Consider the following 12,263-nt stretch of genomic DNA (forward strand, 5'->3'; position numbering starts at 1 on the left):
GAAACCTTCGCGGGTGTTGGCACAACCACTGACTAAAGTTTCATCGCAATCGGATGAATGATATAGGGACCATACGAATAAAAGAAGATAGAATGAAGAAAAAGAAGAAGATGGTTGTACTAATTCAGAAACCTTAACGGGTGTTACCACAACAACTGATGAAAATTTCATCGCAATTGAATGAATGGTATAGGAACAATACGAATAAAAGATAGAATGAATAAGAAGAAGAAGATGATGATTTTTCTAATTCAGAAACCTTCATGGGTGTGCATACAACCACTTACCAAAATTTCATCGTAATCGGATGAATGGTATAGGAACCATATGAATAAAAGAAAATAGAATGAAGAATGAAGAAGAAGAAGATGATGATTTTTCTAATTCAGAAACCTTCATGGGTGTGCATACAACCACTTAGCAAAATTTCATCGTAATCGGATGAATGGTATAGGAACCATATGAATAAAAGAAAATAGAATGAAGAAGAAGAAGATGATGATGATTTTTCTAATTCAGAAACCTTCATGGGTGTGCATACAACCACTTACCAAAATTTCATCGCAATCGGATGAATGGTATAGGAACGCATACGGGACAGACAGGCAGACAGACAGACAGACATACAGACAGACAGACATTCATTTTTATATATTAGTATAGCCTATACTCTTCGCGAAAGTGCAAGCAATAAGTTGACAAAGTTTTATCGCAATCGGATAAACGGTATGGCAGTGCATTCAATACGAACAAACAAACAAACAAACACACAAACAAATATTATTTTTTATATATTAGATAAATTCATGTGTGATAACTACATTATATTATTATCTAAACTTATTTCGGGGTATATACCCATCGTCAAAGCCTGTTTCATAGTATTGCACATAATGTGAAAAATAGTAACCATACAATACGCGGACGTCTATTATTATCAAGCAGTAGCGAAGAGTGGAGGCAGACTGTTAATATCCGACATAAATAGTGCACAGTAAACTGTTTCAGACATACGTATTTGTTTTCATTGAACTAAGGCTACAATTTGCAGTTATTGTCGGTTAATTTTTTAGATTCAATTAAATCCTGCGTAACCAATTAATAAGTGCTGATAATGATCCAAAATATTCGTCTATCTATCATGGTTTGGTTTAGGCAGGGATAAAATTAATTTTAAAAAAAAACTATCAACACCGTCTGCAATTTGTAAGTACTGATACCAAATACAACCCCTCGCGTTTTTCGCTATTTACGCGTTATGCCCAACATGCACATGTCAGGACCTAATACGTTGAGCAAGTGGCTGACATCCATTTCTCGTAAAAATAAAATCTGTTAACTGCACTTATAAAACTGTATTATCTTATTAGAATCGGACATGGTCGGAATAAATTTGTTCATTGAATATATAATAAAAGTGCAACCTTTTTGCCCACTATAAGATACTTTACAAATATTTAAAAATCGAGTTAATATTGTCACTTTTCACTATTGGTTTGGTGTGATTTTCTGTGCCTTACAATCTGGCGCCTGTAAACGCTCAGGTATGGACACTTTGCACACGTATAGAGCTTGTCATAATTATGTGCCTTTTGGTGCGATTTCATAGTAACCTGACAACCGAATCTGCGATGGCAAAATTTGCATTCGTAGGGCTTCTCCACACTGGTATGAATTATATAATGCCTTTTAAAATGGCTTAGACGGAAAGTTTTATAACTACAAACATCGCAGTGTAATGTTTTTTCAGCCGAGTGAATCATCGTATGATTCTTGAGTTGACTAACAGTCACAGTTTCATAGGGGCATACATCACATTTAAACTTTTTAACTCCGTGTTTCAATTTGTGTCTTTTCAGTTCAGAAATTGAGACACTTCTGTAACTACACACATCACACGCGTGCGGCTTTTCAGTGTTGTGCGTCAATTTATGATTTTTCATATTACCAGCGATACCGCATTTAAAATCACAAACATCACACGCAAACGGTCTTTCTCGGCTGTGAACTAAACTGTGCCTCGTCAAATGATAAAAACTCGCACCCTGATAAGGACATTTATCACATTTATACACTTTAATACCACCGTGCAATTTTCTATGTTTTATCATGTTATTGTGATTACTTTTGTAAGGACAAACATCGCATTTATAAATCGCGTTGTGTCTAATCGAATGCTTTTTCAGTTCTGATAATTTCGCACATCTATGAGGACAGAAATCGCATTTGAGCGTTTTATCTATACTTATAAATTCTTTGCCGTCTAAGACTATCTTTCTTTTTTTCCTTTGTCGATTTTCATCTAAGTTATTATAGTAATTTTCTATTGAATCAATACTGAATACTGGGTGCTCCAATTGGTGGTTTTTTAAAGTATTCAAACGTCCGAAAACCATTCCGCAAATATTACACACAAAATTCCTGTCGTAGTGTAAAACCCTGTCCACGTTGATACGAATATCTTTCGGAGCTTCAACGGACGTTATTTCCTTTTTAATATTAATCGGTGGATCGACATATATCTCTGAATAACCTGTCATATCAGAGTGTGCCGAATCAGAATTTTCATTCTCCATTTTAATGCGAACTCTTGCAATTCCGTCACATTCCCTGCTTGAATGGGCACGCTGCGGTACAACGTCATCATTATTTTGAATATGGCCATCATTTAATACTGCAGTAATCTAAAAAACAATAAAAAAAATATATATAAATAATCACAAGATAAAAATAACTTTTTATATAAGTACAACGTTTTTAAATTTTCTGTTGAAATATTATGCTCAATATGTTCAAACTTGTACTTGATATGAAGTAAATAAAAAACATACAAACAAGCATATATAGAATACTGAAATGTCATTTTGATTTCCATAGTAAAGCACGTATGTATAAATAATTTATTTGCTAGGACCACCCCCTTAGCAAGCAATAATAGTCTTTTACTTTTTACAGATTTTTCTGAAATAACTTTCCATACAAAACAGAATTAACTGAGAATGAATTCAATTCTGCTTAAAGATGGTTTCAGCCATAAGAATGCATTGGCACCGTGTTCTGATATATTCTAAAATCGGGCCTAATCTAAGTCTAGCTAGTCGGGAAGTTAGTTAAAAATCGATTGCAAGATTTCGACTGGACAAACAAGAATACGAGCTAATAAAAACGTTGTAAAATAATCCATGCAAATGTATTCAGTTCACCAAAACATAACATAATATATTCTAATGGATTTTAGTCTTGAACTATTCCATTTGAGTCATTTTTTGCGACGAGGGTTTCGTTTTTCGGCATCTTCAGGCAATATTTACACTCACCAAAAGGCAAATACACACTCACAACGAATACTATTAACTCTAACTTATAGAATGAATCAAAAAAATAAAGTAAAAACTTTATCACCTACCTATTGTGTCAAAGATCACAATAAAAAAAATTAACAATCAAATTATGAATAGTTAAAGTGTTTGTAAAAAAACCCCTACCTTATCAACAATAATAATACAATCGATAAGCGTATCGTCAAACCCTAATAATAAATCATTAGTAATTATAAACAAAAAAATACTACATTGAAGAGGTGTAAAATCGTCCATTCTGGGAACAATGGTAACGTACTGGGAATTATTAACGATCTATTATCAATGGAATAGTACAAAACATAAATCCATTAGAATTAGAAATGACTAATTATTAATACAGTTATAAATCCTAATGACCTAGGTGGCATGAACGAAAAATTTCCTGACACATGAACGATTTACAAATTCAATTTTGTTATGCATAGTATTTCCGGACTTTCCAATATATATACTCGTATTATAAGCGTTGACATTACGGCCAGTTTTACGCGGGACACCTGTGTCTAGAGAAGTATCCACTCGACACTGCACAGGGTATTGTAGCCACCGAATAGCTCATTTGTCTCTGACGTCAGAGCCAAATTACATGTCCACGTTTTTTTACGAGACACATTTCCTTTATTATTTTACTTATACACACGGGACACCTTTGTGGCGAGCGGCCACATTTATCCATAACCGAATGGGCGCGTTCAGACGGGGATATACGAGTGTCGCGTTTTTTATATGTAAATGCGTATGTCTGGTCACAGGTGTCCCGAGTGAAACGAGTCGAAATGCGGCATCTCGACACACCGGAGGCTGGACACAGTCCCGTGTGAAACCGCTTTAAATGTCAATGGCAGACCTAATGACATTTATCGGCAGTCATTCAAATATAACAACTGCTTGTTATTTTGCCTCAAAAATAATCGCTTAACATAGAAAACCGTTCAGTAATGGGGAATATAATATAATGGGCTGCTGCCAAAAGTTGGTAAGTCGATAATTTAGGTATTTAGAGTTAACAACGGATTATGTGTCTATATATTAAGTATAATTAATATGTATGCTGGAAAAAAAATCAAGGTCATCCGATATGTAGAAAATGCACATAAAGCACAAAAAAATAAGCATTTTGCCTAATTATAGAGGGCATGTAAAACTTGGTAACCCCACGAATTATGAAAGAAGCGTGGTTAAAATGCTCCCACGATCTCTTTGAATATTTTGAAAAAAAAGGATAAAATTATTCAAAGAATAAAAAATATGCCTTCGGTTAGAAACACAATAAAAGATAGAATCTCAGTCGAAAAATAATATTATGGAAATTTTGGCACGTGCACGTAAAAAGGTTCGCCGACCTTGACCTTGGTAATTGTATATAATATATTAGTCAGATAACCAGGATTAACTGTCGTCTAATAATAATCATATTCTTCAACTTGGAAGTACATCACCTGTGGCTTTTCATCACGAAGACCCTGAGCATTGGTGTACTCGCCGAACTCATCCATTGTGTGTTCATTGGATCCTTCGCCAGTGACGTCTTCTGCACAATGAAATAATTCCAGAGGGTCAATAACTTCAGTTTTAATTTTGACTTCACTGAAACTTGGCATACCCTGAAACAATAAAATAATAAATCGTTATTTACTAATTATCTTCTTCCAGTGAGATCTGGTTAGGATTATTTTTCCAATATTCGATTCATGGCAGAGGTCTTTCGCGAATACCATCTGTAAGTGATCTTGGCATTACGTTTGATAAAAAGCTGTCATTTAGTGGTCATCAGGCACTACAAGTGTTGGGCTTCATCTTGCGTACTTCCCGAGGTATTTTCGGATGTTACCGTATTATAAATCTTTCATAACTCTACAGTTAGTAGCCGGCTTGAGAATGGGTCGATTGTTTGGGCCCTGCAGCAGTTGAAATACGGCCTTATGGTGGAGCGAGTTTAGAAGAATTTTTTGAGACTCCGTGACTTGATCCAACTGGCTTTCTCATACTGTAGTTTAAATGCTAGAAGATATTTTTATTTGGCCACGTACTTTTTCTGACTTATACACCGTGTAAATGAAAACTCGACCTGTGTATCCTTAATAACTTTCTTAGAAATCGGGAGTATCAGTTGTTTGTTCTTTCAGGTGCACAACTAACCTACCATTGGTGATGCCAACTGAGAGGGCAATAACTCTGTTCAACCAAATGCCCTTCGAATGTTGATATATGGGCATTTTCGCCAAAGTTTGTACATGTTTGAAATTTGGGTAATATTATTTTTTCACTCAAATTAACCATTTTTATATAGCTAGCAGATTCCTTGTTCTATTGCTGAATTGGTGATAGCAATTTTTCAGCAAAATATTGATTAATACAATATTTATATCATTTTTATTATGAAATTGGGCATAATAAGTTTCCGTTCCGTGACTACGAAACTTAGCTTTTAAAACATGAATGAAACACTTTTTATCACTTAAAAGAGCTCTATTAGATTAAAAAAACCATACACTTCAAAATAAAACTACAAATAGTCAAAAAATATTATTGAATTTTAATTCTTGGGCACATTTCGTTCCCCTCCGTTACCCTATGTCTATAATGGCAGAGCATTTTTCCTTTAGTATTTGAAAAAACCAATCAATGTTCGTTCTGCTATTTTTTTAAAGACAATAATCACTTTTACTAAATTTTATTGGAAAAATAAATAAGTTTCGTTATTTAATAATCAAATGAAAAATAGTTAACGTTCAACTTTTTTGGGGACATTTTCGGAATGGAACGAAATGGTAACGGAGTGTAATTTGTAAAGCTTAAGTTACATGTTACCATAAAAACAAATTTTTGTTTTATGAAATTTATTTGAATTTTTTGATAGACAGATAAATATTCAACGTGCGTCAAAATAACAAAACAAATCAAACTTAATCACTAAAATAGACATATTTTATAATAAATTTCACAATACTTGTAAAATAAGGTAGGTAATAATTTTGACACACTATACATTACCATAACTTTATTTGGCATTTATATTATTTGTAACTCAGATAAAAAATATTTTTAAGCAAATTAACAATATATGAAAAAAAAAATCAGCAAGGGATTCAGACGCGAGTTCCTAGCGCGGCACGGAGTATATAACTTTTACGAAAATAATTATAGTCAAACTCGGTTATTACGATCTCTGACATAGCGAGATCTCGGATGTAATAACGAAACATTTGTTGACAATTGGTTTATGATTTTCGCCATACATTTAATTCTTTCACTGTTATAACGAGCAACTTATCGGATATACCGAGCTAAAATACTGTTAATGTGTCGACCGTTTTAAAACATTTCGACCCTAAGCAATAAAATCCGATTGGACAGGATGCCGCCGGGGTCGGATTACGTTTATGACACTAGTAAAGTGTCTAAGTACCTACCTTATTGGTGTTTCACCGACAATAATAAAAAAGTATCCACGCATATGGTTGAAAAATCCAAGGTTTGTGAAGTCCGTAGGTACCTACCAGCGTTAATTACAATAAACAACTTCTTTTGTAGTTTATGAATGCCATGCTCGTTTCGGGGATTTTTACGATGGTTTCCAAATTTTTTATTTTCGGCTTTTTGTGTAATGTGACATGCTCATTTAAAAATACCTATTCTCTGATATAACGAGTAACGCTTATAACAAGCAAATTCAGTCGGTCCCATCTTCCTCGTAATAACCAAGTTCGACTTTATGTTGTCTTGAAATTTAATTGTATTCATCAACATAAAATGTAGCTATACAGGTTGATTGTAATCAAGACGTACTTTTCTGACATTTCGTGAATACCTACAGTTCTAGGTATTAAATCTAATCGAGTACACATTTCTGTTAAACGTGACAAAAAAATACTTTTTCATACATTTTTATAAATTTCTATGCCTAAAATGTATGGAGAAGTTTTAAAATTTTGGTGGCGTATAACAGAAAGAGTATGACAGAGCCAGTGCCTGTCTCGCAATTATTTCAGTCTGGTGTTTTTTCTTTTCCTTCTGTTGTTTTTTTTTATCTCCATACTTTTATGTGCGCTATTTTTGCGTATTCAGACATATCACATACTTTTTTAATCTTTATTATATTATTATATTATAGTCAGGTTATTTTTTATATTTTTTAATGAAAATATTTTTGTTTTTCATACGAACAGACAAAATAATTTTTTTTATAATCTATGAAGAACTAAACACACACTGTAAACCCAACTTTATGCATGCCATTTCGTTACTTTTACATTCCACATATACGTTACCACCAATATAGTTTCGGAGTGGAAGTAACGGATTCTGTTTCAGAAGTGTTTGAAGCCAAAATTTAGCTTAGTTTTATTGTTAAACCTGCGATATGTTTTATTATATCTGTAGTATGAAAGATAAGCTCCATATGTGTAGTATGTGAAATAGAAATATGTGTTTTCTTACCTTATAAATCGTGGTAACAGTAGTGGAACTTCTTAAATGACCAACCCAGAAAGCAACCTGTTCCGATAGCGATACCGACACACACCAACAATTTAAAGTGTACATGGCGATCAGTGTTATACAAAAATGTTGCTACATTAAAAAAAAACATATTTATAGTGAAAATTTTTCGCCTTCATGCTAAAATCGTGGTAACGGAATGTGGAGTTCCACTTTTTCAAATATCCTGGGACACACTTTAAACGTGATTTTTTTTCAATATTGGTACAAATTTACGAAAAAACTATATATTTTCCAAAAATATATAATGTAAGCTGTTGAAAACACTACGAATTTAATTTTACACACTCAAAATTAATGACGAAATCAGACTTTGTTTATTTGAATTTATGGGTGGGACATGGTAAAAACGCACTACCTTTCGATCTAAATAATCAATTAAAAATATATACAGGTCAGATAGTTGTATTTAACTGATTGAATAGAGTAAATTAATAAATTTGCATGTTAAAAGTACATAACTTTCCAACATTTTATAATATAATAACTATGAAAAAATCAATCAAAGTCATGGGACATGCCAAAAACGCAATGTACAAACTTTGGCGAAAATGCCCATATTCCACTTACGTGATGAGATGAGTATAGGTGGGCGTTGTTTTATAAATAGGGTTTACTTAGCTCACACTATGGAGTTCCATGTATCTACTTTATAATTTTGTATGTACTCTTAATACTGTTTTAATACCAGCGCTCGAAATGGAAAAGTTTACGAACCGGAGCGCTCGACAAATTTTCTGAAGATATCTACATAGTCATCAAATCGTATGTGTATTTTATAAAAATAAGTGTGTCAGATTTTCTATTCTATGGCCTATCTAGCTCAGACGGTCAACATATTTTTTTCCACGAGACGGAGCGATAATTTTACAAATTTCACGAGCCGGAACGGCGCTCCGGTGCGTTTCGTTCCATTTCGAGCCCTGTTTAATACTATTTTTTGTTTTTAATTGCCATGTTGTGAACATATTAAATTTGTAATTCGTAAAGTTTATATTAAATAAATAAATATGATATGGTCTTTCCAAAAGAACGAGATGAACCTTAAACTCGCCAGCAGATTGAAGAGTGCAAATCCAGTGTTTTTCGCACTGAAGAGTCTATTCAGGTCCAATCTACATTCTAAAAAGATAAATTCCGGGTGTACGTGACCAGGAACCTGAACCTGGAACCTGAAGAAGTAACAAGAATTCCAAGAGAGATCACTATACAAATGATGGCTGGAGCTACCTACATTTAACTCGATGCGACGTGTCTAGGACTCACGACTATAATCGGCCGTCTATTAAACGCTTGCATTGTGCCGATGCTACCTTACGAAAGATCAGAGTATTCTAGAATAGACTGATACTGGGTGTGCAGTGGTATGACTTTAGGAGTAACGAGGAGATAAAAGTGGAGAGCAATGTCACCTGTAAGGTGTGCGCGTGTGCGTGCGCACACCTACCAAAATGTGTCCGCACACATGTTTAGTCCTCACACAAAAACATTGTAAATGTAATAATATGCTCCACAGAAAATATGCAAGGAGAATTCACGTCTGGAAAGAAGTGGGTACTTTAAAAATTATGGTTTTTGGTGTTATTATTACATAAAATCACTGAAATTAAAAAATACCATAAAAATAAAGTTTTAATGAAATTGTATGTGCGTTTGTGGGGGGTGTCAATTTACCGCACCGGGTGACACCAACCCTAGTTACGCCACTGCTCAGATGCGTTAATAATCCGCACACACAATAGAAAAATTAGAGGGAACGTTGGTGGAGAGGCGACGTTGGACATCAAAAAAGACCCCCAAAATCATTTTTCAGTGTGCACCTCTGAATACCGTCATAAAAAACAACACAAAATAACTTACTTGGTCTACGAATCGTGGTGAAACAGACTCTGAATCTTGATTAACATAATCAATGTTCTGTTTTCTTTTATACCGTTTATTTTCAACGGTCGTTGGATATTCTTGAAATATCGTCGGGAAAGCACCTTTCTTCAACTTCGGCACTTTCCTCGGGCACTCCACAGTTACCCCCCTGACGGTGACTTTGTCAATTCTGACGATGCAAGACTCTTCAAAGTGTTTTGAGCAAATCGTTTGTCTTTTAGCTTTCTTTATCCCCGTTGGAATACTCTGGATCCACAAATTCCTCAAGGTTTCGTCTTTTGGTAAGGCAAACGTAGAAGTCACATCGTGCTGTGAGCGGTAGTTCGATTTACAGCCGACTACTAAGCATTGTCTCGGCATCTTGCAAATTCAAATACCTAACCTAAAATTAAAATAAAAAATGTATTAAATTAGTAAGTACTCGTCCTTCATCATGGAGGAAGAGCTTTTGCGCGCTGGAGCGACTAGGTGAAAGAGCCGACTGGGGGCACCATTCATTATGCCTTGAGAGAAGCGGAAGATCGAGAATGATGGAAAGTCTTGGTCGCTCAAACGATGGCAAAATTAATAGGTGGTCACGATCCTTAGCCATGAGTGTACGACCAATAAGAGAGACTTTCATTATCAACCGAGGTCGATACACTGCCGGATGAAGGCCTCCAGTCTTCAGAATCCCTAGTTCTTCGCTGCCACTTTATGAGTGCGTCTATTGACCGGGTTTTTGTGTGTACATGTGGTCGTTAAGTGTCCCGTGGGTACCACTGTATTACGGCATTTGTTCAGCGGTTGTCCACTTGCCGAGCAACATATCTGCCCCATTGCCACTTCATCTGTTCAGCGACCCCTATCACATATTACCAATGGCATTTGAAAGTGTTCATGACGTAATGAAAGATGAAACCACTCAGTGAAAGGCGCTCTCCTTTTATCCGGGGGCTCCGGTTTTGATTTCCAGTGACGTCACAATATATCTATGTGACTTTCTCAAAGCCTGCGTGTTTGTGATCGTTTCACTTATATTACTACACTACTATTTTCACTACACTACTGTCATTGAACCGGATGGCATGTTGAAGTACCTACTAAAAAGAAAATAGGTACTTAATTATATAATAAACTATCTTTTTTATTCTACGAATAATTCACAAGATTTAAGAATGTAACATTCTTTTTTCTTATAACATACCTAGGTACCTAGATAATTTTAAAACACATCAGAGAAATAATATATAACCAATAGAAAAAACTTTTTTGAAAAAAACTACCCTCGCAACAACAAAAAGAACCCACACCCCTGGGATTCGCGCCCATGTGCTCTACTAACTAAACCATATGCGTGATGTTCTAATATATAATATTATGTACTTATAGTATATAAGAATGCAGACTGGATTGGCCAAGTACATCGAATCTCGGAGAAGATATCAGTAAGGTGGGCTATGTACGTATCACCTTGTGGTAAATGAAGACGATGGTCTTTACTGGGCGACATTGATATTTGAAGATGCTCCTCCAAAATAATTGTAGAACGACTACGCTAAATCGTGCAGTATGGAGACAATTTCTGGATTAAACTCACCAAGTGTCATAGAACCAAGAATAATGATGATAATTCACAATAAGTAGGTTCCCACTAACCACAGAACAGATTAATAAGATAAAAATGTAAAACCCATCGCCATGGACCAAGGTTTGTGAAGTAGTGTACTTTATGACGGTCAGTCCATAAAATCCTAAATAAAACAAAGCGTCCTGAGTGCCTCAAATATTGAATGCGCGTTACATTTACGTGACAAACTTAAATGTAGTATATTATTATGATACATACAAAACTATTGAAAATAACATTGTTTGCATCCCATATTTTCCACACTCGGCGTCCGTAGCTTGTAAGTATACCACACTCAATAGGGTAAGCCACTTCGCGTTAATTTTGTGTTCCCTGGTACTAACCTTCACGAGCTGTCAGATTTATAGACGAATCACAGAATCTGACAAATAATATTACTGTATAAATGTTTTATAAGTAAGATATTGTTGAATCGTTTGCAATAGTGAGTATTTCTTTTGTTTTGCTAGTTGACTAGTTTTAATTTAATTCTTTATTATTAGAAAACATCACAGCTGTTGTACATAGCAACTGAACAAAGCAATAGACAAGATAAAGTTTATTATTTTGTCATCCGATTATCTATAATCGGGTCCTGTTCAACGAACGAATTAAAAAGTCGAACTAACGTAATATCGTAATGTCTTTAAATACCTATTCTAAATAAATTGTCTGTTATTGACATATTGTATTAAATAATAAAGTAGTGAAAAGAACACAAATTTTTACGACGTCTTCTTTTACGATTTCCATAATTTATTAAATTCAAATAAAAAAATAATTGCTAAAACTTACATTTTGTAATATTTAGAAAATTTAATCAATAAAAAAAGTTAGGACAAATTTATTAGTCAATGTTTCACATAGATCCGTAAACGCTGGTAGCGCATATTGGAACTCTAAATGCT

The 12,263-nt window shown here is 34.5% G+C and overlaps 1 protein-coding gene across 2 annotated transcripts; it reads right to left on the bottom strand.

The window, feature by feature from the left end:
• Window positions 1-1,345: 1,345 nt before the first annotated feature.
• Window positions 1,346-11,916, bottom strand: LOC147077247 (uncharacterized). 2 transcript variants are annotated; one of them, XM_085940769.1, is made up of 4 exons: window positions 11,700-11,916; window positions 9,723-10,128; window positions 4,802-4,966; window positions 1,346-2,684 (listed from the first exon to the last, which is right to left on the bottom strand). In XM_085940769.1, exons 2-4 carry the CDS (start codon window positions 10,104-10,106, stop codon window positions 1,479-1,481), a joined length of 1,755 nt encoding a protein of 584 aa, XP_085796895.1. In that variant the 5' UTR covers window positions 10,107-10,128; window positions 11,700-11,916; the 3' UTR covers window positions 1,346-1,478. The 2 variants fall into 2 exon arrangements, with proteins under 2 accessions (XP_085796895.1, XP_085796896.1); XM_085940770.1 differs by having other exon boundaries at window positions 11,575-11,892.
• Window positions 11,917-12,263: the final 347 nt, after the last annotated feature.

Source organism: Rhyacophila brunnea, unplaced genomic scaffold, assembly GCF_057557595.1.
Source record: "Rhyacophila brunnea isolate RB1 unplaced genomic scaffold, BYU_Rbru_1.0 scaffold_13, whole genome shotgun sequence".
Lineage (NCBI taxonomy): Eukaryota > Metazoa > Arthropoda > Insecta > Trichoptera > Rhyacophilidae > Rhyacophila > Rhyacophila brunnea.

Excerpts from the sequence above, each read along its gene's own strand:
- LOC147077247 (XM_085940769.1), bottom strand. The coding sequence starts at position 10,106 with ATGCCGAGACAATGCTTAGTAGTCGGCTGTAAATCGAACTACCGCTCA. Across the intron at positions 4,967-9,722 it reads CACCACGATTCGTAGACCAA|GGTATGCCAAGTTTCAGTGA; the intron begins GTAAGTTATTTT and ends TTATTGTTTCAG. Across the intron at positions 2,685-4,801 it reads TTCGTGATGAAAAGCCACAG|ATTACTGCAGTATTAAATGA; the intron begins GTGATGTACTTC and ends ATTGTTTTTTAG.